Source organism: Saccoglossus kowalevskii, chromosome 4 (assembly GCF_978046115.1).
Source record: "Saccoglossus kowalevskii chromosome 4, keSacKowa6.1, whole genome shotgun sequence".
Lineage (NCBI taxonomy): Eukaryota > Metazoa > Hemichordata > Enteropneusta > Harrimaniidae > Saccoglossus > Saccoglossus kowalevskii.
In genome coordinates, this window is record NC_140644.1 from 1196214 (window position 1) to 1220957 (window position 24744).

At 35.4% G+C, this 24744-nt stretch overlaps 1 protein-coding gene across 4 annotated transcripts in view; it reads left to right on the forward strand.

Moving 5' to 3' along the window:
• LOC102800976 (TBC1 domain family member 1-like) overlaps positions 1-24744 on the forward strand; it is an 80273-nt gene that overhangs the window by 43182 nt on the left and 12347 nt on the right. The window contains exons 9-18 of one of the 4 annotated variants that reach the window (XM_085497617.1): positions 1505-1800; positions 2552-2676; positions 2979-3164; positions 10689-10733; positions 13684-13710; positions 15361-15522; positions 19028-19180; positions 19335-19486; positions 19886-19978; positions 21780-21939. In XM_085497617.1, the coding sequence (XP_085353743.1) occupies positions 1505-1800; positions 2552-2676; positions 2979-3164; positions 10689-10733; positions 13684-13710; positions 15361-15522; positions 19028-19180; positions 19335-19486; positions 19886-19978; positions 21780-21939 (1399 nt within the window). The remainder of the gene's footprint in view (positions 1-1504; positions 1801-2551; positions 2677-2978; positions 3165-10688; positions 10734-13683; positions 13711-15360; positions 15523-19027; positions 19181-19334; positions 19487-19885; positions 19979-21779; positions 21940-24744) is intronic. The other 3 variants (XM_085497618.1, XM_085497619.1, XM_085497620.1) reach the window with 3 other exon arrangements.

Genomic DNA, 24744 nt, shown 5'->3' on the forward strand with positions numbered 1-24744 from the left:
CTCCCATATCTGACAATTAGGCATAGTACCCTCCCATATCTGACAATTAGGCATAGTACCCTCCCATATCTGACAATTGTACATAGTAGCCTCCCATATCTGACAATTAGGCATAGTACCCTCCCATATCTGACAATTAGGCATAGTACCCTCCCATATCTGACAATTGTACACAGTACCCTCCCATATCTGACAATTAGGCACAGTAGCCTCCCATATCTGACAATTGTACACAGTACCCTCCCATATCTGACAATTGTACACAGTACCCTCCCATATCTGACAATTGTACACAGTAGCCTCCCATATCTGACAATTAGGCATAGTACCCTCCCATATCTGACAATTATACACAGTACCCTCCCATATCTGACAATTAGGCATAGTACCCTCCCATATCTGACAATTGTACACAGTACCCTCCCATATCTGACAATTAGGCATAGTAGCCTCCCATATCTGACAATTGTACACAGTACCCTCCCATATCTGACAATTATACACAGTACCCTCCCATATCTGACAATTAGGCATAGTAGCCTCCCATATCTGACAATTGTACACAGTACCCTCCCATATCTGACAATTGTACACAGTACCCTCCCATATCTGACAATTGTACACAGTAGCCTCCCATATCTGACAATTAGGCATAGTACCCTCCCATATCTGACAATTAGGCATAGTACCCTCCCATATCTGACAATTGTACATAGTAGCCTCCCATATCTGACAATTAGGCATAGTACCCTCCCATATCTGACAATTAGGCATAGTACCCTCCCATATCTGACAATTGTACACAGTACCCTCCCATATCTGACAATTAGGCACAGTAGCCTCCCATATCTGACAATTGTACACAGTACCCTCCCATATCTGACAATTGTACACAGTACCCTCCCATATCTGACAATTGTACACAGTAGCCTCCCATATCTGACAATTAGGCATAGTACCCTCCCATATCTGACAATTGTACACAGTAGCCTCCCATATCTGACAATTAGGCATAGTACCCTCCTATATCTGACAATTAGGCATAGTACCCTCCTATATCTGACAATTGTACATAGTACCCTCCCATATCTGACAATTGTACACAGCACCCTCCCATATCTGACAATTGTACACAGTAGCCTCCCATATCTGACAATTAGGCATGGTACCCTCCCATATCTGACAATTAGGCATAGTACCCTCCTATATCTGACAATTGTACATAGTACCCTCCCATATCTGACAATTGTACACAGTACCCTCCCATATCTGACAATTGTACACAGTAGCCTCCCATATCTGACAATTAGGCATAGTACCCTCCCATATCTGACAATTAGGCATAGTACCCTCCTATATCTGACAATTGTACATAGTACCCTCCCATATCTGACAATTGTACACAGTACCCTCCCATATCTGACAATTAGGCACAGTACCCTCCTATATCTGACAATGGTAAAAAACAGTCTAATAGCTGTAGTTATTTGTTTTTTTTATAAAGGATGAAGGGGTATCTAAGATGGGTATGGAATTACCACTATCAGCGGACGATGTCTCACAGTCAGCTCCGCCTACACCGGCTAGACTACTGAAAAAGAACAGTAAAGACTGGTCAAGGTCACCAATAGATAGTGATGACTCAATGTCTTTGCCATCTCCCAGGAAACGGAGCAGCACTATTGGAGATATTCCTATAAGTCCAACGTCACCCGGAAGTCCTCGGTATTTTGATTTTAAAAATCCACCACAAGAGAATGCTGAAAAGTATGGTGGGAGTCCTGCAGCAAGAATACTTAGGTAATGTTCAATTCATCCTCTGTACACTAAGTGTTACCTTGATTACCTGGGTACCCTCTACAAGGACTTCGTGTTCTTGATCAGTGGTTGATCATGATTGGCTAATAAAATAGCATGCTGCTAATTTGAATATGCTAATTTCCAAACAGTGGGTGACAGTTTTCCTAACATATTCTATCATATCATAGTTGCCACGGTGATAAGTATGCCTGCCTCATTCTTTTTGACGTTGGAGTAAATTTACATAGTTAATGAGCCAAATATTTCCAGTATGGAGAATGGGTATAACCTGTAGAAAACCACCACCTGAGTGCATACTTTGCATTATTCTTGTGATAACTTCATTATTATACATCTTTGCCCAAAATTACAGCAGAGTAGAGTCTACGAGATCAGTTGCATTTAGTGCTGAATTTTTATTTCCATGACGTACTCCATTGTTGCTTAGCTCAGAGTAAAGAAAGGACAGAATTGAATGTGATGTCAGTAATGATGGTCACAATACTTTCTAGTCAGTTTGTAGGGGAAATTAGTATGAACCGCTAAAATTGATGTTTCTGGGCAGCATGCTGCACTGCACAGCGTCCTCTGTTGATGGATTGAATAAACCTTGAATTGAAATTTCTGTCCCATTCACACAAAATTTGACCTGAAAAATTATTTTTTCTAAAGCCTAATTAAATACATTCTAAACTGTTTTGCTTTATTCAGGTTTGTTTGTTTTCTATCTGTTGACTATAATTCATTGTAGGCGACAAATGGCTGAGTATCCACATGATGAGTACTCACCAAAGAGAAGAGGATCATGGAGGCAAGCAATATTTAACAGAGTAGTGACACCAATGCATCATGAGCCAAAAGTTAATAGTATAAGAGGTATGTATTGTTAATTGGTTTCATTTAACCTATTTTGTCGCTTTCAACAACAACAAAGTCTTCTGGTTAGTAAAAGTTTTTCATAAGCAATAAAAAAAGTTCTTTTCAAAGTTGACATTGACTTTGGTACGACAAATATTAGAATCAATTTTTGTCAGAAAAAGTATTTTCGTGTATGATACTATTTGGTTAGTTACACTAACAAGCTAATTTGTTACAAGAATACAATCTATGATAAACAAATGCTCGAAGAATATTACTGAAATATACAATAACATGCTGTTACAAATTCCTATTTTTAGAAAATGATCACGAAATAGATTGTCTGGCGTCCCCACCTTCAGTTACAAACACAGTGTATGAACTGAAACCTGTCAAAGTGAGGTCAAGGTTCAAGTCTAAGGCTGCCATCCGAGCACTATGGAAAAAAGCTATACTGGAACAAATTCTACTTCTACGAATGGAGAAAGAAAACAAGTCATTACAAGGTAAAGTATATTTGGGAATCAGTCATATGTTACATCCATGTTTGGATTACCATGTGGCATTACAATCGTTTCTTGGTAAAGAAATAGTAGATCATCTCACAAGGAAGTTGACTGGTGTGACAGTCTTACCTGTATTATTACTATTTACCGATGAATTTATTATCAAAATAGAACCAGTTTTACTGGAAATACTTTGGAGACTCTGGTTGTACTCAGAATCATACACTTCAGTTGTAGACATGGTTTTACTCAGAATCATACACTTGAGTTGTAGACATGGTTTTACTCAGAATCTCATGCCCTTGAGTTGCAGACATGGTTTTACTCAGAATCATACACTTCAGTTGTAGACATGGTTTTACTCAGAATCATACACTTGAGTTGTAGACATGGTTTTACTCAGAATCATACACTTGAGTTGTAGACATGGTTTTACTCAGAATCATACACTTGAGTTGTAGACATGGTTTTACTCAGAATCATACCCTTGAGTTGCAGACATGGTTTTACTCAGAATCATACCCTTGAGTAGTAGACATGGTTTTACTCAGAATCATACACTTGAGTTGTAGACATGGTTTTACTTAGAATCATACAGTTCAGTTGTAGACATGGTTTTACTCAGAATCATACACTTGAGTTGCAGACATGGTTTTACTTAGAATCATACACTTGAGTTGTAGACATGGTTTTACTCAGAATCATACACTTGAGTTGTAGACATGGTTTTACTCAGAATCATACCCTTGAGTTGCAGACATGGTTTTACTCAGAATTATACCCTTGAGTTGTAGACATGGTTTTACTCAGAATCATACACTTGAGTTGTAGACGTGGTTTTACTCAGAATCATACCCTTGAGTTGCAGACATGGTTTTACTCAGAATCATACCCTTGAGTTGTAGACATGGTTTTACTCAGAATCATACACTTGAGTTGTAGACATGGTTTTACTCAGGATCATACCCTTGAGTTGCAGACATGGTTTTACTCAGAATCATACCTTTGAGTTGTAGACATGGTTTTACTCAGAATCATACACTTGAGTTGTAGACATGGTTTTACTCAGAATCATACACTTGAGTTGTAGACATGGTTTTACTCAGAATCATACACTTGAGTTGTAGACATGGTTTTACTTAGAATCATACAGTTCAGTTGTAGACATGGTTTTACTCAGAATCATACACTTGAGTTGTAGACATGGTTTTACTCAGAATCATACACTTGAGTTGTAGACATGGTTTTACTCAGAATCTCATACCCTTGAGTTGTAGACATGGTTTTACTCAGAATCTCATACCCTTGAGTTGCAGACATGGTTTTACTCAGAATCATACACTTGAGTTGTAGACATGGTTTTACTCAGAATCATACCCTTGAGTTGTAGACATGGTTTTACTCAGAATCATACACTTGAGTTGTAGACATGGTTTTACTCAGAATCATACCCTTGAGTTGTAGACATGGTTTTACTCAGAATCTCATGCCCTTGAGTTGCAGACATGGTTTTACTCAGAATCATACACTTGAGTTGTAGACATGGTTTTACTCAGAATCATACCCTTGAATTGTAGACATGGTTTTACTCAGAATCATACCCTTGAGTTGTAGACATGGTTTTACTCAGAATCATACCCTTGAGTTGTAGACATGGTTTTACTCAGAATCATACAGCTCGGTTGTAGACATGGTTTTACTCAGAATCATACACTTCAGTTGTAGACATGGTTTTACTCAGAATCATACACTTGAGTTGTAGACATGGTTTTACTCAGAATCATACACTTTAGTTGCAGACATGGTTTTACTCAGAATCTTATGCCCTTGAGTTGTAGACATGGTTTTTCTCAGAATCATACCCTTGAGTTGTAGACATGGTTTTACTCAGAATCATACCCTTGAGTTGTAGACATGGTTTTACTCAGAATCATACACTTTAGTTGCAGACATGGTTTTACTCAGAATCTTATGCCCTTGAGTTGTAGACATGGTTTTACTCAGAATCATACCCTTGAGTTGTAGACATGGTTTTACTCAGAATCATACACTTGAGTTGTAGACATGGTTTTACTCAGAATCATACACTTGAGTTGTAGACATGGTTTTACTTAGAATCATACAGTTCAGTTGTAGACATGGTTTTACTCAGAATCATACACTTGAGTTGTAGACATGGTTTTACTCAGAATCATACACTTGAGTTGTAGACATGGTTTTACTCAGAATCATACCCTTGAGTTGCAGACATGGTTTTACTCAGAATCATACCCTTGAGTTGTAGACATGGTTTTACTCAGAATCATACACTTGAGTTGTAGACATGGTTTTACTTAGAATCATACAGTTCAGTTGTAGACATGGTTTTACTCAGAATCATACACTTGAGTTGTAGACATGGTTTTACTCAGAATCATACACTTGAGTTGTAGACATGGTTTTACTCAGAATCATACCCTTGAGTTGTAGACATGGTTTTACTCAGAATCATACACTTGAGTTGTAGACATGGTTTTACTCAGAATCATACCCTTGAGTTGTAGACATGGTTTTACTCAGAATCATACACTTTAGTTGCAGACATGGTTTTACTCAGAATCATACACTTGAATTGTAGACATGGTTTTACTCAGAATCATACCCTTGAGTTGTAGACATGGTTTTACTCAGAATCATACCCTTGAGTTGTAGACAGGGTTTTACTCAGAATCATACAGCTCGGTTGTAGACATGGTTTTACTCAGAATCATACACTTCAGTTGTAGACATGGTTTTACTCAGAATCATACACTTTAGTTGCAGACATGGTTTTACTCAGAATCTTATGCCCTTGAGTTGTAGACATGGTTTTACTCAGAATCATACACTTGAGTTGTAGACATGGTTTTACTCAGAATCATACCCTTGAGTTGTAGACATGGTTTTACTCAGAATCATACCCTTGAGTTGTAGACATGGTTTTACTCAGAATCATACAGCTCAGTTGTAGACATGGTTTTACTCAGAATCATACACTTCAGTTGTAGACATGGTTTTACTCAGAATCATACACTTGAGTTGCAGACATGGTTTTACTCAGAATCATACACTTGAGTTGTAGACATGGTTTTACTCAGAATCATACACTTGAGTTGTAGACATGGTTTTACTCAGAATCATACCCTTGAGTTGCAGACATGGTTTTACTCAGAATTATACCCTTGAGTTGTAGACATGGTTTTACTCAGAATCATACACTTGAGTTGTAGACATGGTTTTACTCAGAATCATACACTTGAGTTGTAGACATGGTTTTACTCAGAATCATACACTTGAGTTGTAGACATGGTTTTACTTAGAATCATACAGTTCAGTTGTAGACATGGTTTTACTCAGAATCATACACTTGAGTTGTAGACATGGTTTTACTCAGAATCATACACTTGAGTTGTAGACATGGTTTTACTCAGAATCTCATACCCTTGAGTTGCAGACATGGTTTTACTCAGAATCATACACTTGAGTTGTAGACATGGTTTTACTCAGAATCATACCCTTGAGTTGTAGACATGGTTTTACTCAGAATCATACACTTCAGTTGTAGACATGGTTTTACTCAGAATCATACCCTTGAGTTGTAGACATGGTTTTACTCAGAATCTCATGCCCTTGAGTTGCAGACATGGTTTTACTCAGAATCATACACTTGAGTTGTAGACATGGTTTTACTCAGAATCATACCCTTGAATTGTAGACATGGTTTTACTCAGAATCATACCCTTGAGTTGTAGACATGGTTTTACTCAGAATCATACCCTTGAGTTGTAGACATGGTTTTACTCAGAATCATACAGCTCGGTTGTAGACATGGTTTTACTCAGAATCATACACTTCAGTTGTAGACATGGTTTTACTCAGAATCATACACTTTAGTTGCAGACATGGTTTTACTCAGAATCTTATGCCCTTGAGTTGTAGACATGGTTTTACTCAGAATCATACACTTGAGTTGTAGACATGGTTTTACTCAGAATCATACACTTGAGTTGTAGACATGGTTGTACTCAGAATCATACACTTGAGTTGCAGACATGGTTTTACTCAGAATCATACACTTGAGTTGTAGACATGGTTTTACTCAGAATCATACACTTGAGTTGTAGACATGGTTTTACTCAGAATCATACACTTGAGTTGTAGACATGGTTTTACTTAGAATCATACAGTTCAGTTGTAGACATGGTTTTACTCAGAATCATACCCTTGAGTTGCAGACATGGTTTTACTCAGAATCATACACTTGAGTTGTAGACATGGTTTTACTCAGAATCATACACTTGAGTTGTAGACATGGTTTTACTCAGAATCATACCCTTGAGTTGCAGACATGGTTTTACTCAGAATCATACCCTTGAGTTGTAGACATGGTTTTACTCAGAATCATACACTTGAGTTGTAGACATGGTTTTACTCAGAATCATACACTTGAGTTGTAGACATGGTTTTACTTAGAATCCTACAGTTCAGTTGTAGACATGGTTTTACTCAGAATCATACACTTGAGTTGTAGACATGGTTTTACTCAGAATCATACACTTGAGTTGTAGACATGGTTTTACTCAGAATCTCATACCCTTGAGTTGCAGACATGGTTTTACTCAGAATCATACACTTGAGTTGTAGACATGGTTTTACTCAGAATCATACCCTTGAGTTGTAGACATGGTTTTACTCAGAATCATACACTTGAGTTGTAGACATGGTTTTACTCAGAATCATACCCTTGAGTTGTAGACATGGTTTTACTCAGAATCATACACTTTAGTTGCAGACATGGTTTTACTCAGAATCATACCCTTGAATTGTAGACATGGTTTTACTCAGAATCATACCCTTGAGTTGTAGACATGGTTTTACTCAGAATCATACCCTTGAGTTGTAGACATGGTTTTACTCAGAATCATACAGCTCGGTTGTAGACATGGTTTTACTCAGAATCATACACTTCAGTTGTAGACATGGTTTTACTCAGAATTATACCCTTGAGTTGTAGACATGGTTTTACTCAGAATCATACACTTGAGTTGTAGACGTGGTTTTACTCAGAATCATACACTTGAGTTGTAGACATGGTTTTACTCAGAATCATACCCTTGAGTTGTAGACATGGTTTTACTCAGAATCATACCCTTGAGTTGTAGACATGGTTTTACTCAGAATCATACAGCTCGGTTGTAGACATGGTTTTACTCAGAATCATACACTTCAGTTGTAGACATGGTTTTACTCAGAATCATACACTTTAGTTGCAGACATGGTTTTACTCAGAATCTCATACCCTTGAGTTGCAGACATGGTTTTACTCAGAATCATACACTTGAGTTGTAGACATGGTTTTACTCAGAATCATACCCTTGAGTTGTAGACATGGTTTTACTCAGAATCATACCCTTGAGTTGTAGACATGGTTTTACTCAGAATCATACACTTTAGTTGCAGACATGGTTTTACTCAGAATCTTATGCCCTTGAGTTGTAGACATGGTTTTACTCAGAATCATACACTTGAGTTGTAGACATGGTTTTACTCAGAATCATACCCTTGAGTTGTAGACATGGTTTTACTCAGAATCATACCCTTGAGTTGTAGACATGGTTTTACTCAGAATCATACAGCTCGGTTGTAGACATGGTTTTACTCAGAATCATACACTTCAGTTGTAGACATGGTTTTACTCAGAATCATACACTTCAGTTGTAGACATGGTTTTACTCAGAATCATACACTTTAGTTGCAGACATGGTTTTACTCAGAATCATACACTTATATATGAATATGTCTTGACAGATTAATGCTAGATATTATGAGTGTATGTCAAATGTGTATTTTTCTGTTTATTGTATTGTTTCTGTGTATATTTGATACAAATGTTGTGAACCACGCACCTTTACCTTCCTGTATGTAAACCTCAGGCCTGTGGCCATCATAAATCCACTGTGTGTGGTACCAGGTCTGTGTCCATCAATCATAAATCCCTTGTATATGATCTCCGACCTTTATCCATCATTAATCTATTCCTGCCCCTAGTCCCCACAGCTGCCATGCCTCCACTCTGTTTACGACAGCAAAATATTGTCACATGATTCTAGGCTTAAATCTTATTTCTGTTTGCACATTCAAGTAGTCTCTCCCAAATTTTAAATCATATCATAGTGATAAATCACTTTGCATATATTTGCTAGTTTGCTGATCTGTTTTCTTTTCTCTTCTGTAAGCCATTTTGTAATTTCATTCATGATGATTGATATGTGTAGTTGCATCAACAAACACACACATCTGTATTTTTGTCACAATGGTAATATGCAAACAAGCTTCTTGTTAATTTTTAATTAATTTAACAAAATTTCTATATCCAATTTCCTCAGCAACACAGGGGTTATTTTCTAAGCTTTTTTTTTATTTTGATACTTTTTCAATAACTTTGATCATGGTCTGTTTGACATAATTCCCATTTGGATTGAAATTATAGAAAATTTTATAAAAATGTGCCAAATGTTGTACCAAAATGTTCATGTGAAAAATGATGCATTCTGCTATAAAAGGTAAAAATAGATTCTGTTTTGACAGATAACACTACATTGCATTTTTTAGCGAAATACCAACCTATTCAGCCACTTGGCAATCTGGATAAAAGATAACATGAAACATTACACACTTTAGTATATTTTCCTGATGTTTAATTTACCAATACCTTATAACATGTGTTTTCTTCTTTTCCCGAATACTTGCTTTGACATTTGCTTGGCCATAACTGATGAAATTATTGTATAGTCAAATTTAAAAGAGAATTTTGTGAATTTAGTATTTTTTAGTACTTTTGAGTGTTAGTTATAATGTTTCTAGTCTTGTATTCTTGCAATGACATTTTGTTGGTTGCTGACATTATAAACGTTTTATTACTCACAATTTTTCTGTCAAAATATTGATGCAACATTTTGCAACTTTGTAACTATTTTCTATTCCTACCTTTGACAGAAGCCAAGAAAGCTATAATCTTTTGCCACCAAAATGCTAATGCAACATTTTTGCATTTTTGATAATTTTGTTTTTTTTATTATATTTTTTTTTCACCAAATGAACATATTTTTCCATTGGAACAGGTCTTGATCAAAAGTATGAAATAAATTTGACAATATAATATGATAAAAGTTGATCTTGCCGTTAAGGTAAATCAGAGCTGTCATTTATTGTGACAAATTGTCCGTAATGACATACAGCTGTGTTGTGTTTTACACCATGGTGCATGGAAGTAGAATATGACAACTATACTTTTTTGTACATTTCATCTCTGCATTCCTGCATAATGATATGTAAATACTCCTGTTCATATCACCATGCATGTTTATATGCTGGCACCAGCAGCCTGCTTTGTGACATCTGGCTATACTTAGTATCGCTGCTTTGCATAACTGCCTCCATCTCACTGTTTTTCCATACTATGTCTCATGTTTGTCTCCTCCATGCTGCCTTCTTACAAAAAAATAGGATATTTTGTCTTTTATAGTGGTTATTCACTAATCACATTTCAAGGTAAGGTGTGTGGTTAACTAAGTCTAGTTAAGTTGTTTCTAATATTTTGAAATGTACACAGCTTATAATGTATGCGGATGCGCTATAATAGTACGTATACTCATAATGGTAAGAGGATTGCAGTTATAAGGTTAAACACCCTCCTCCAGTCACTCCTCTGGCTGTTTCAACATGAAATGCACAATTCATTTATGAAATAATAACTTATCAATATTGTATATTTTTCCTGGCTGTTGAAAAGTAACATTCAGTATTTATGCAATTCCACACCAAATAACATATCCCAGAATGCATGTATTGTAATTCCAAGTCAAATATCCAAATTGAGAGTTATTGTATTCTTTTCTGTTGTTGTCTCTAATATAACTACTTAGATAGTTTTACGTTTAATAACTTAATTAGCAAATCTAGTTTGTTAAACAGCAGAATATAATTCATTTTATGAAAATTCATCTGTTTGACTCGCTACGTATATCTATTATATTGACATATGGTGTACCAGTTTCTGTTGATTGTTATTCTGCCATACAAAAACATGACAGCGTGCCACGTTTTAATACTCTCCCTTCCCTTTTGTTTATTGATCAATAAATCACCAAATTGAACCTTTTTAATTGTTTGTAAGCATTGGATGAAATTTATTTATTTATTGGTTTTTATCCAGTGTAACAGCACCCACTTGGTGAAAGCTGCTGTCCAGGGTGCCCTGTATATTGTTGTCACAAAGGTTACAATTTGAGTGTCCTTCATAACAGTGAATCATTAGAAGCTGGCCATTCACCTCTAGCTGAAAAAAACAACAAATATGTGATTGGATTATTGATATATTGAGTTTTAATTTACATGAAAACTGATACAATAATGTTTATTCCAAGGTCATCAATCAATTCAACCATTTTTAAAAACTGTCATATGGTTCTTGTGCTGATTTTAATGCAGTAATTATTAACACTATTATTTTTGGTATGATATAGAATTTTGATTATCAGATATATTAAAACTCGCCTTCAGTATTTGAAATAAATGTACTACATGTATAATTGTTGAATAATTCTATTAAAGTCTGGCTAGTTGTCAAATATCTTCTTTATTATTTGTAGTGTCTGTATCTATGATATTAATATCACCATGGAGACAAGAAATGTCAGTATTAACAACTAAGATGTCTATTATTTATCACAAATAAGTAGAATACTCTATAGAATTAATTTGACTGGTGGATGAATACTATTGATTTGTCTGTTTGTTAACCTTTCGGTGTTACTGGTATTAAGTAAGATGATCCGCCATTGCAGCTTTGTGAAATTAAGTACCATTAGCGATGATTTTTTTTTTTGTAAGGGATCCCAGGGTTTTACTTACTCACTCACGCAATTACAAGAAGTGTTGCATACACCTCTTGAACTAAAACTTTTGCACTGAAATTTGAGAGTGCCCAAAAACACGTATAGCCAACATTCAGCTTAATAAACATCATGATATTTTACAAATTTTATAATATACTACAGTAAACCCTTATGTCGAACATTTTCATAGAATAATTCATAGTCGGTAGTTGTCCATTGGTGACTAGTGAAGGGTTGGCAAAAGCCCAGACAATGAATGAATATATAATTTCTAAGAAGAAAGCATTGAAAGATTTCTAGTGACAGCCGATATAATTATTAACACTTGCAGTATTGCTTTGAAAGTTACATTACATGTTTTTAAAGTAGTGTTATGTACATGTATGTCTTGTAAATTAGTCTATATTATTAATATTTGATACACTGACCATGAGATCACTACCACAAGTAATTTTTACATAAAAATAATCACCTATGTCTTATCAGATGAAGACAGATTCCATGCATGCTGGAGGTTCAATTTGGTTTTCACAAGAATGTCGCAAAGGCTGCAGAAAAGCTGTACAGCAATCTTATTGATCATTGCATAGTGGAGAACAATGCAATCCTGTACTGCCTTTGTGTAAAGTTTGCGGTATTCTTGTGATTATCTTTTTATTATTATACACCTGTTTCCTACTTGTAGTAATAATCTAATGAGAGATATCCACCTGAAATGACACAATAGTAATTCTGTGTTTGATGTGAACAAAAATGTTCAACGTTGGTGAGGTAAATTTTTCAATGAATGAACATTGTGTAAATCTGTCTTTTTACGAACCACTAAATTCGTGCGTTTTCTGTGCTAGATAGATGTTCAGAACTTTTTGTATTTTACCAATAATAATTGTCATCTATTCTGTACTTGTGTTTGTATTCGTATATCATTTTTCTCTTCCATCCCATCTTTAATTATCTTTGTTGTCACTGTTATAACATGCACATACATTAGAACTGTCTGACCACGGCTAAATTTTATTCATATAAATAAATGCATATTTGAGGTTCACCTGGACCAGTTTTTTCTCTATCTCCAATATCTACTGAAATGCTTTTCTGTTCCACTGTACATTGTGTGTATGTTGTGACACAAGCTTTAATAATAATAGGGCATGTGATTGAAATATGTGCATATCATGTATCCATATGAGATCTCTCATTGATGAACAACCATCAATGATAATATTCTTCAACTGGATTGTATTTGGTCATACTTCATGTCATACTTTGGACAGACATAAATATGGGCTCCGTCTTCTATGAATATTCTAGTATATATAACTAAGCAAAATCTTGTGATTGTGACTTACAAATAGCAATGGAGCCATGCAGTTTTATGTCACGATGACATCACACTGGGCTGTGTTTATTATTTTCTGATTTTATTTAAAATTTGAAAATTACCATAATGCACGCTACTCAGTCTGGCCATGTAATGTACTTGAGTCTGTGTGATGAGGGTTGTTCACTAATGATAGATCTTGATGTCATCCAAGTGTTGTATTGTAATCTGTGGTTTTCTTTGCCTCCTTGCTGGGTGATGTGCTAACACTGATGGCATATAGAGGTCAAGAAGGAAGTAATCAATGATGGTACACTATTATCAATATATATTTTTTTCCTCTGTACTGTTCACTTCATTCTGCATGTTCCTATTGTAGTATTATCTTTAACCTTTTTCTTGGTACAACTTACAAAATACTTTTTTGCAAATTAAAAAAATAGCTGAAAGATTTCATACTGTGAAATACTTTATTTTAGCTGGAATTAAATTTTACTGAAAAGGCGTTTTGGATGATTTGTATGAAGTTTATTTTCACTGATTTCCGATGAGTTAAATGTGAAATATAGGAAAAAAGATATATACGCCGGATTTCATTTTCGCAGAATCATCCCTTCAGCGAAAATTAAGTATTTTACAGTAACATTATTTAGCAAAAATCTGTGAAAAACAGCCTGGCAAGTTCTAGATAAAGGAAAGTCCTATTATTCCCATGACATTTAATTCTTTGAACACCATATTACTTTCCGCCAACACTTTTATACAATATAATTTCCTTGTTGATTTTTTTTTTTTAAATATGAAAAAATATTGTGCGAGTTCTTCTGTAAAAGGGTTGAAAGTTGACTTAAGTCACCTTTTGCAAAATCAAATTTTTTTCATATTTTTTGAGAAATTTTAAAGAAGACCTGTAGCCAATAGTTTTTTATATCCATTCCATTCAAAATTATCAAAAGGAAATAAACTTATTTTTTTATTTATTTTTCAAAATTTCAATCAGGATCTATAATTCTGTGATTTGGTTTAGAGTTATCAAAAAAATGCATAAAAACTGGCAAATGTTGCACCAAATCTTTGGCAGGAAAAATGATAGAGTTGAAAGAAAACAAATAAATATTTGTGCGCAATATGAATATGTGGATAGCTTCCTATCAAAATATGATTCATAATTCTGTGTGAACTAGTTGGCTTAAAAGGTTAAAACAAATAAATGCTATTAGAAATATCATCTCATAGTGCTGTAATATACTGGGTACAAGTATCTATTCCAGTGAGGGAAAATAATCGCTGTCAATGTGAACACAGATAAAATTACATACCGTAGAAACATTTGGGAGTGAAATCTAAAACATTTCACCAGTATGGCATGGCATGATTTATATTACTCAGGCTTGCATATCATTTCCTATGTCCATATTATTAGAGGTTTAAGGGTATAAACATATTAATTATCGGGATTAACTTTTAGTCTAGTCTGACTTAAATATTAGTGAGCTTCTTGAATTCTATCTGGTATTTAAACTCAAACTTTTTAAATTTAGTTGCTCTTAAATATATACTGACAGCCAAGTTTGTCAAGTTTGTCTTCGTCATGCTTGCTTCTTCTCATCTATCTGTTACATTATAATTGGTAAATATTTATCATTATTTAAAATTACAGTCACATCACCAGTTTGTATTTGAAATGTGGCTTTTATAAAGACTGATAAATTTTTGGATTATAATATTATAGGTAGATGAAAATCACTTCATTGCTGTCAGTATGTTCATGTTTTTTCAAATTTTTAGTTTCACAATTAGTTTCTATGTATGTGTTCAGTGATCATGTTTTCTATTGTGAGGCTAACATGAGCACTAACATGTAATTTGTGGATTTTACACCGAGCAAATAGCAATCTGAGATCTGTCTGATGTCAATTTCACCAGTCATCACTGTCTTTGTTTGCATTGCACCCCTCAGCCAATCAGGATGCCGTAAGCACAAAGAGAAAAAAGTTGGATTACGAGGAGATAACACCATGTCTGCGAGAGATAACCAGTGTGTGGGATGATATGATTCAGTCTGCTGAAACCACAAATACCAAATATGATTATGAAAAATTGCTACAGTGTGTTAAACAAGGTAAGGAGTCATTGCCTCTAATTAATGTTTATATACAGCACCCTCTTTATATCTATTAATTTTGTTGTTGTTTATTCTCACTGCTATTAGCCAATAGCATCACATATCATAACATTATGGCTGATACATTGTAGTTCTGACTCATTACTTTATAACTGTGTCATAAATTGTCACTTTTACTTTGACTGTATCATCATAGATGAAGAGATATGAGGGGAAAATGTCAGGTGTAAACATTTTACTTGTACTTACAACAACTCAACAGTCTTTATCCAATCTTTTTGAAATCTCGTTATAATATTCAACTGTATTGGATCTTGATTTTTGCATGTTTAAAAATATTGATAAAAATGTATTTTAAAATTGAACATTTTCCCAGATATACATGCAAATTTGGCTCAAATAAATTATTCGGTAAACATGAGCAGAGATTTAAGCTATTTGCACTACTGATCGTGACATCCAGGGATTATTAATATTTTCTCTGAGATCAGTTACTAGATAGTGTGGTAACCCGATATATTGTTTATATGTTCCTGAAAACATGCTAGTCTATATTATTCCTGCTAAAATTGTGCTTGGATATATTGCTGTAGGTTTATGTTTCATGCAAGGCATTTTATATGTTATTGTATAAGGCACCTCAAGATTAATATAGTATAATACAGACCCGCCAGAAAGTATTTACGCACCTGTCATTTGATCGTTTTCGTTACTGAAAATAATAATTCCGGGTAACATGATGTGTTGACTTTAAAATATATTAAATTTAAGAAGAACTAGTGCATTTTAGTCAAAATAAAATGGTTGATTTGTGTTTAGTTTTTTTGTATGTAGACGTTTTTTCAGTGAGCGAAAATCGCCATGGTTAACTCTATGGGAGCGCGCTTATTTGCACATCATTTGCATCTCATTAAAACTTCGCGCCATAAAACATGTGCGATAGTCGTGTCTATTCTCATGCAAATTTGAACCAATTGGGAAGCTGAAATTATTTCAACACGCGCTTCTGGGCAAGAATACCTGTCAGTTGTAGTTCATGAATATTCCTATCGAGATCATAGTGTTAGATACGTAATTTTTATTTACAAACATTGAGCCATGCCGAAAGTTAGGGAATTGTCAGAATTTACCAAAGGGAACATTGAAGCACTGTTTACAGAAGGAGTTTCTAACAGGGAAATAGCAAGAAGACTGGGAATTTCTGAAGGCTCCATACGTTTCAACCCACGAAAACTTCGTCTGCGAGGTAGTATGGGCAATCGTCGTCGATCAGGTCGACCAAGGCGTACAATGCAACGCGAAGACCGGCTACTCATCCAGTCTAGTTTAGCAAATTGGTTTCACACCGCCCGTGATTTGCGTGCCAATTTTAATCAACTCACTGGAAAAAGATTGAGTTTGAGCACTATAAAATCAAGACTATATAAGGATGGTTATCTTTGCGGCTGTGTTGCTAAAAAGAAACCAAAACTACAACCTCGACACATCGCAGCGCGGTTGCAATTTGCCAGGCAACACATCGACTGGACTCCGGCACAGTGGGCTCAAGTTATCTGGTTGGACGAATCTAAGTTTACGGTGTTTCGTAGCCGTGGAAGATTATTTGTACGCCGGAGACCAGGTGAAGAGTACAAGATGAAATGCATTAAACCTACAATAAAATTTGGTGGTGGAAGCGTCATGGTGTGGGGATGTTTTTCGGCTACCGGCTTAGGGTCGCTAGTTCGTGTACCGACGACCATCCATGAACCGATGGAAATATTTGGATATCCTACAAAACGAAATGATACCGTCGGCACTAAGACTCGTTAGACCCAATTTTCATTTCCAACAGGATAATGCCCGCGTTCACACAGCATTGACAGGGAGGGATTTTCTAAATAATCCACAAGAGTACGTATATTTTTTCGACAACTTTACCACTTTGAATTGGCCTGCACAGTCTCCAGATTTGAACCCTATTGAGAACCTTTGGGAGTTGATCGATTTAGAGGTGCATTCCCAACCAGTTGCTAACATCGAGGATTTATACACGAGTATAATGGAAGCTTGTGGACAGTTCCAGGTGAACATGTGTCGGAAACTCGTCGATACCATGCCAAAACGGCTCAGAGAAGTCATTCAGCGAAGAGGTGGAGACACGCATTATTGACAATCGCCACGTTCTATCTCTCATGAATATTCATGAGCTTGCATTTAAACGGTATTCTCCGTAGAGAATTCGAACGTTTTTTCACTGTTTCGTTTAGACTGCCGGTTTTTATTGAATCTTGCATGACAATGACAATTTTGTTGTTTTTATTGTGTGTAAAAACGCCTATTTTATTAGATATTTAAATATATTTATTCAAATCGTTATTAGTCCCCGTTCGGACGCAGTCCGAAAACAGGGACTTATGTTTTGACCTCTGTGTGTCCGTGTGTGTGTGCGTGCGTGCGTGCGTCTGTGCGTGCGTCCGGACCTGTATCTTAGAAATGCCTCGACCAATCACAATCAAACTTCACACATACATCATACATGATATTATGCATATGCACGTCAATTTGTTTCACGATCTGATTCAAGATGGCCGAATGGCGGCCATTTTTGTGCTAAAAATCATCAAAATCAAGCATTTCTCGGCTGTTTACAGATGGATTTTGTTCAAACAGGTTCCTGATGCACATCATTTATTTTTCAGATCGGATTCAAATGGCTGTCTGGCGGCCATTTTGTTTTAATGAATGGGCTTCTAGACCCATATCTCTGACTTGTTTTGACTGATTATATTCAAATTTTTAATATTCATTATACATCATGTTATAGATGAACAGATATATTGGTTTGAAGATCCTATTCAAAATAGCCGAATGGTGGTCATTTTTGTGCTAAAAATTCATCATATATCAAGCATCTTTGGCATTTATGGATGGATTTTGTTCAAACTTGGTACATTACATTAGACATTGCGGGTTCCTGATGCACGTCATTTTATTTTTCAGATTGGATTCAAAATGGCTGACTGACGGCCATTTCGCTTTAATGATTGGGGTTCTAGAGCCATATCTCTTAAATGCTTTGACTGATTATATTCAAATTTTATATATTCGTTATACATCATGTTATATATATATATACATGTATTCAAAATGGCTGATTTTTAATGCTGTTCCAGAGCAATATCTCTCAATATAGACAAGTACTTGTTGAGTTTATTTTATTGAATGATATTGTAGGTAATAACTGCGTGCAGTGTGGTGCGTCAATAATTTCTGGCGGGTCTGTATATTATTAATGGTTCAAAATGTTATACATGTACCGGTGATACAAGTATTAATATTAATTAATTAGTGTATTAAACACATAACAACAACCAATCTGGTCTGTATTTATCTTGGACACTTATCGTTGATCAGTCAGTCTTTCAAAATTGTAGTGAAAAGAGTTCAGTTTTTATTGCGTACCAAATTGTGTTTGGTAACATAAACTTACAATCGAATTTACTTTAATTATTTGTTTTAGGTGTGCCAAGAATTAAGCGTGGTGAGATATGGGTGTTTCTTATACAACAACATGCAGCAAGTAACAGTGCAGTGTTCAACCCACCTGTGAACAGATATGATGACTTATTAAAACAACTTACATCTCACCAGCATGCAATACTTATAGATTTAGGTGAGCACACATAATATAAAACAAATTGTTAACTTCTTCATGAATTGCTGTAGCTATAGTTATGACCTGATCTGATCTGACCCGTGATTAGAAAATCAAGTATTTGCACCAAATACAATCTTGTATGCTGATGAAATTAATTATTGATTTACAGGACGTACATTTCCAACCCATCCATATTTTGCAACCCAGCTGGGTCCTGGACAGCTGTCATTATTTAATTTACTGAAAGCCTATTCGTTGCTAGACAGTGAAGTAGGTTATTGTCAGGGGTTGAGTTTTGTAGCAGGAATACTTCTGATGCATGTGAGTATATGTTTTCACTTCACATTGTTACACAAAACTGATAAACGTCATGATATCTTTCTTTAATATCAACTTATGTGTTACGAGAGTATCACTCTATTAGAAGCTAGTCTCCAATTGTCTAATAAAAACAAAAACAAAAATCATTTATTAAATGCTGGATCTATAAAGTAAGACTTATCGTATTAAGCTATTTTGACCTTAGACTTGCCTCATTTACGCAAGTACATTCACTACCAGTAGAGGTAGTTTTTATTATTACTATAATTTCATAGACTGCTTATAATGGGTTTCATGGATAAAAACAGAAAAAAGTTATAGAAATGAACATGATGAGCCAGCAGCCTGCTTATTTGCATTGTTACTGTACAACATAATTACATTTTTTGTTTTCACTAGATGAAAGAGGAAGAAGCTTTTGAGATGTTGAAATATATGATGTTCCAACTCGGAATAAGACGTCAGTATAAACCTGACATGGTAGCATTACAGGTAAATTAATTTCACGTTGTTTGTTCGTTACAATTTGCCCTCTAACAGAAAGGATCAAAGTCAACGTCAATCTTGATGACTGCTGGAAAGATATGTCTTCAAGAAAACAAATAAAATTTTATGTAACTACATAGGTGACGTGAGGCACTAACAAAAATGTTGTGGCTCCTGATTTTCTTCGTTTTTACACTTATTAGTCCCCGTTCGGACGAAGTCCGAAAACGGGGACTTATAATTCGGTCTCCGTGCGTGCGTCCGTGTGTCCGTCCGTGCGTCCGTCCGGAGTCATATCTAAGAATCCCTTGGACCGATTCCGTTCATTCTTTGCATGTGCCTAGTACTTTATGTGGGACATAGGCACATGCAGTGGTTTAGCAATTCGATTCAAAATGGCCGACTTGCAGCCATCTTGTTTTTTGAAAATGTATTTTGGACATGCTTTGTCAGTTTTCATTCAAACTTGGTACATAGATTATACATGTTAGGATACATGTCCATGATGATTTATTTCACAATTGGATCAAAGATGGCCGACTGGCAGCCATCTTGTTTTTTGAAAATGTCGTATTTTGGACATGCTTTGTCAGTTTTCATTCAAATTTAGTACATAGATCATACATGTTAGGATACATGTCCCCAACCGTCCGTGAGTTCCTGAGTCTGTCCGTCCGACCGTCCGTGTGTCAGTCTGTCCGTGCGTCAGTCTATCCAACGTCATATTTCAGAATCCTGTGGACCGATTCTGTTCATTCTTTGCATGTGCCTAGTACCTTATGTGGGACATATGCACATGCAGTGGTTTAGCGATTCGATTCAAAATGGCCGACTGGCAGCCATCTTGTTTTTTGAAAATGTTGTATTTTGGACATGCTTTGTCAGTTGTCATTCAAACTTGGTACATAGATTATACATGTTAGGATACATGTCCATGACGATTTATTTTGCAATTGGATCAAAGATGGTCGACTGGCAGGCATCTTGTTTTTGTTTTTTTATGCGGTATCTTGGACGTGCTCTGTCAGTTTTCATTCAAATTTGGCACATACATGTTAGGATGCATGTCCATGACAATTTGTTTCAAAATCTGGTCAAGGATGGTTGATTGACAGCCATCTGACTTTTTGGCCTACTATATTTCCACAATTTATGTACCATTTTCATTCGTATTTGGCACATACATCATACATATCAGTGTGTTTCATAATCAGATCAAAGATGGCTGAATAATGGCTGTTTTTATTTTGGCCATATTACTATGACACGAAACACGTGTTTTGATGTAAATAAACAATCTGTTGTATACGCCACTTGGAACTCAAGTTTCAAGGACACGCTCGCGACAACCCCTCCGCTTTAATATGACGAGCACAAAGAGAACTTAACGGGGACTGTGTCATTTTCAATGACTTGTTTTGTTTATAAAATGGGAATTTCATTTCACCAAATTACAATAAGATGTTCTTTAAAGATCACTATATCAGTGTACTATTTTCTGTTGTGTCAAAGACACGTCAGTTAAATAGCCCGTCTAGTTGCAAGTCTTTGTACATCATTGACATGTCATATTGGCTTAGAGGGCCCTATGGTGCAGTACTACATAAAAATCATACTCATCTGAGTATTATCAAGTTGAATATATTTCACCCCTGTGCAATAATGCTTAAATGTGAAAGGTAAAAAGGTTACAGAAATACAGACTCAGTTGTCAGTACTTGGAAAGTAATAATATATCTAGCATTTCGTTTGCACACATACATTTTTGTTTTGTTGTGATATAATTGTTTTTTTGTTTGTTTTGTAGCTACAAATGTACCAGTTATCACGTCTACTTCACGATTACTATCGTCCGTTACATGACCATTTAGAAATGCACGACATAGCACCATCACTTTATGCAGCGCCATGGTTTCTCACTTTATTTGCATCACAGTTCCCATTAGGATTCGTAGCCAGAGTCTTTGGTAAGTCCATTCTCTACTCTCCCTGCCTATAGAGACTACCTTTATATAAAGACTCCTTGCCTATAGAGACTACCTTTATATAAAGACTCCTTGCCTATAGTGACTACCTTTATATAAAGACTCCCTGCCTATAGTAACTACCTTTATATAAAGACAACCTGCCTATAGTTACTACCTTTATAAAAAGACTCCCTGCCTATAGTAACTACCTTTATATAAAGACAACCTGCCTATAGTTACTACCTTTATATAAAGACTCCCTGCCTATAGTGACTACCTTTATATAAAGACAACCTGCCTATAGTTACTACCTTTATATAAAGACTCCCTGCCTATAGTGACCACCTTTATATAAAGATTCCCTGCCTATAGTGACTACCTTTATATAAAAACTCCCTGCCTATAGTGACTACCTTTATATAAAGACTCCCAGCCTATAATAACTACCTTTATATAAAGACTCCCTGCCTATAGTGACTACCTTTATATAAAGACTCCCTGCCTATAGTTACTACCTTCATATAAAGACTTCCTGCCAATAGTAACTACCTTTATATAAAGACTCCCTGCCTATAGTAACTACCTTTATATAAAGACTTCCTGCCTATAGTAACTACCTTTATATAAAGACTCCCTGCCTATAGTAACTACCTTTATATAAAGACTCCCTGCCTATAGTAACTACCTTTATATAAAGACTTCCTGCCAATAGTAACTACCTTTATATAAAGACTCCCTGCCTATAGTAACTACCTTTATATAAAGACTCCCTGCCTATAGTAACTACCTTTATATAAAGACTTCCTGCCTATAGTAACTACCTTTATATAAAGACTCCCTGCCTATAGTAACTACCTTTATATAAAGACTCCCTGCCTATAGTAACTACCTTTATATAAAGACTTCCTGCCAATAGTAACTACCTTTATATAAAGACTCCCTGCCTATAGTAACTACCTTTATATAAAGACTCCCTGCCTATAGTAACTACCTTTATATAAAGACTTCCTGCCTATAGTAACTACCTTTATATAAAGACTCCCTGCCTATAGTAACTACCATTATATAGACTCCCTGCCTATAGTTACTACCTTTATAAAAAGACTCCCTGCCTATAGTGACTACCTTTATATAAAAACAACCTGCCTATAGTTACTACCTTTATAAAAAGACTCCCTGCCTATAGTAACTACCTTTATATAAAGAGAACCTGCCTATAGTTACTACCTTTATATAAAGACTTCCTGCCAATAGTAACTATCTTTATATAAAGACTCCCTGCCTATAGTAACTACCTTTATATAAAGACAACCTGCCTATAGTTACTACCTTTATATAAAGACTCCCTGCCTATAGTGACTACCTTTATATAAAGACTCCCTGCCTATAGTAACTACCTTTATATAAAGACTTCCTGCCTATAGTAACTACCTTTATATAAAGACTTCCTGCTTATAATAACTACCTTTATATAAAGACTCCCTGCCTATAGTAACTACCTTTATATCAAGACTCCCTGCCTATAGTAACTACCTTTATATAAAGACTCCCTGCCTATAGTAACTATCTTTATATAAAGACTTCCTGCCTATAGTAACTACCTTTATATAAAGACTCCCTGCCTATAGTAACTACCATTATATAAAGACTCCCTGCCTATAGTTACTATCTTTATAAAAAGACTCCCTGCCTATAGTGACTACCTTTATATAAAAACAACCTGCCTATAGTTACTACCTTTATAAAAAGACTCCCTGCCTATAGTAACTACCTTTATATAAAGAGAACCTGCCTATAGTTACTACCTTTATAAAAAGACTCCCTGCCTATAGTGACTACCTTTATATAAAGACTTCCTGCCTATAGTAACTACCTTTATATAAAGACTCCCTGCCTATAGTAACTACCTTTATATAAAGACTCCCTGCCTATAGTAACTACCTTTATATAAAGACTTCCTGCCAATAGTAACTACCTTTATATAAAGACTCCCTGCCTATAGTAACTACCTTTATATAAAGACTCCCTGCCTATAGTAACTACCTTTATATAAAGACTTCCTGCCTATAGTAACTACCTTTATATAAAGACTCCCTGCCTATAGTAACTACCTTTATATAAAGACTCCCTGCCTATAGTAACTACCTTTATATAAAGACTTCCTGCCAATAGTAACTACCTTTATATAAAGACTCCCTGCCTATAGTAACTACCTTTATATAAAGACTCCCTGCCTATAGTAACTACCTTTATATAAAGACTTCCTGCCTATAGTAACTACCTTTATATAAAGACTCCCTGCCTATAGTAACTACCATTATATAGACTCCCTGCCTATAGTTACTACCTTTATAAAAAGACTCCCTGCCTATAGTGACTACCTTTATATAAAAACAACCTGCCTATAGTTACTACCTTTATATAAAGAGAACCTGCCTATAGTTACTACCTTTATATAAAGACTTCCTGCCAATAGTAACTATCTTTATATAAAGACTCCCTGCCTATAGTAACTACCTTTATATAAAGACAACCTGCCTATAGTTACTACCTTTATATAAAGACTCCCTGCCTATAGTGACTACCTTTATATAAAGACTCCCTGCCTATAGTAACTACCTTTATATAAAGACTTCCTGCCTATAGTAACTACCTTTATATAAAGACTTCCTGCTTATAATAACTACCTTTATATAAAGACTCCCTGCCTATAGTAACTACCTTTATATCAAGACTCCCTGCCTATAGTAACTACCTTTATATAAAGACTCCCTGCCTATAGTAACTACCTTTATATAAAGACTT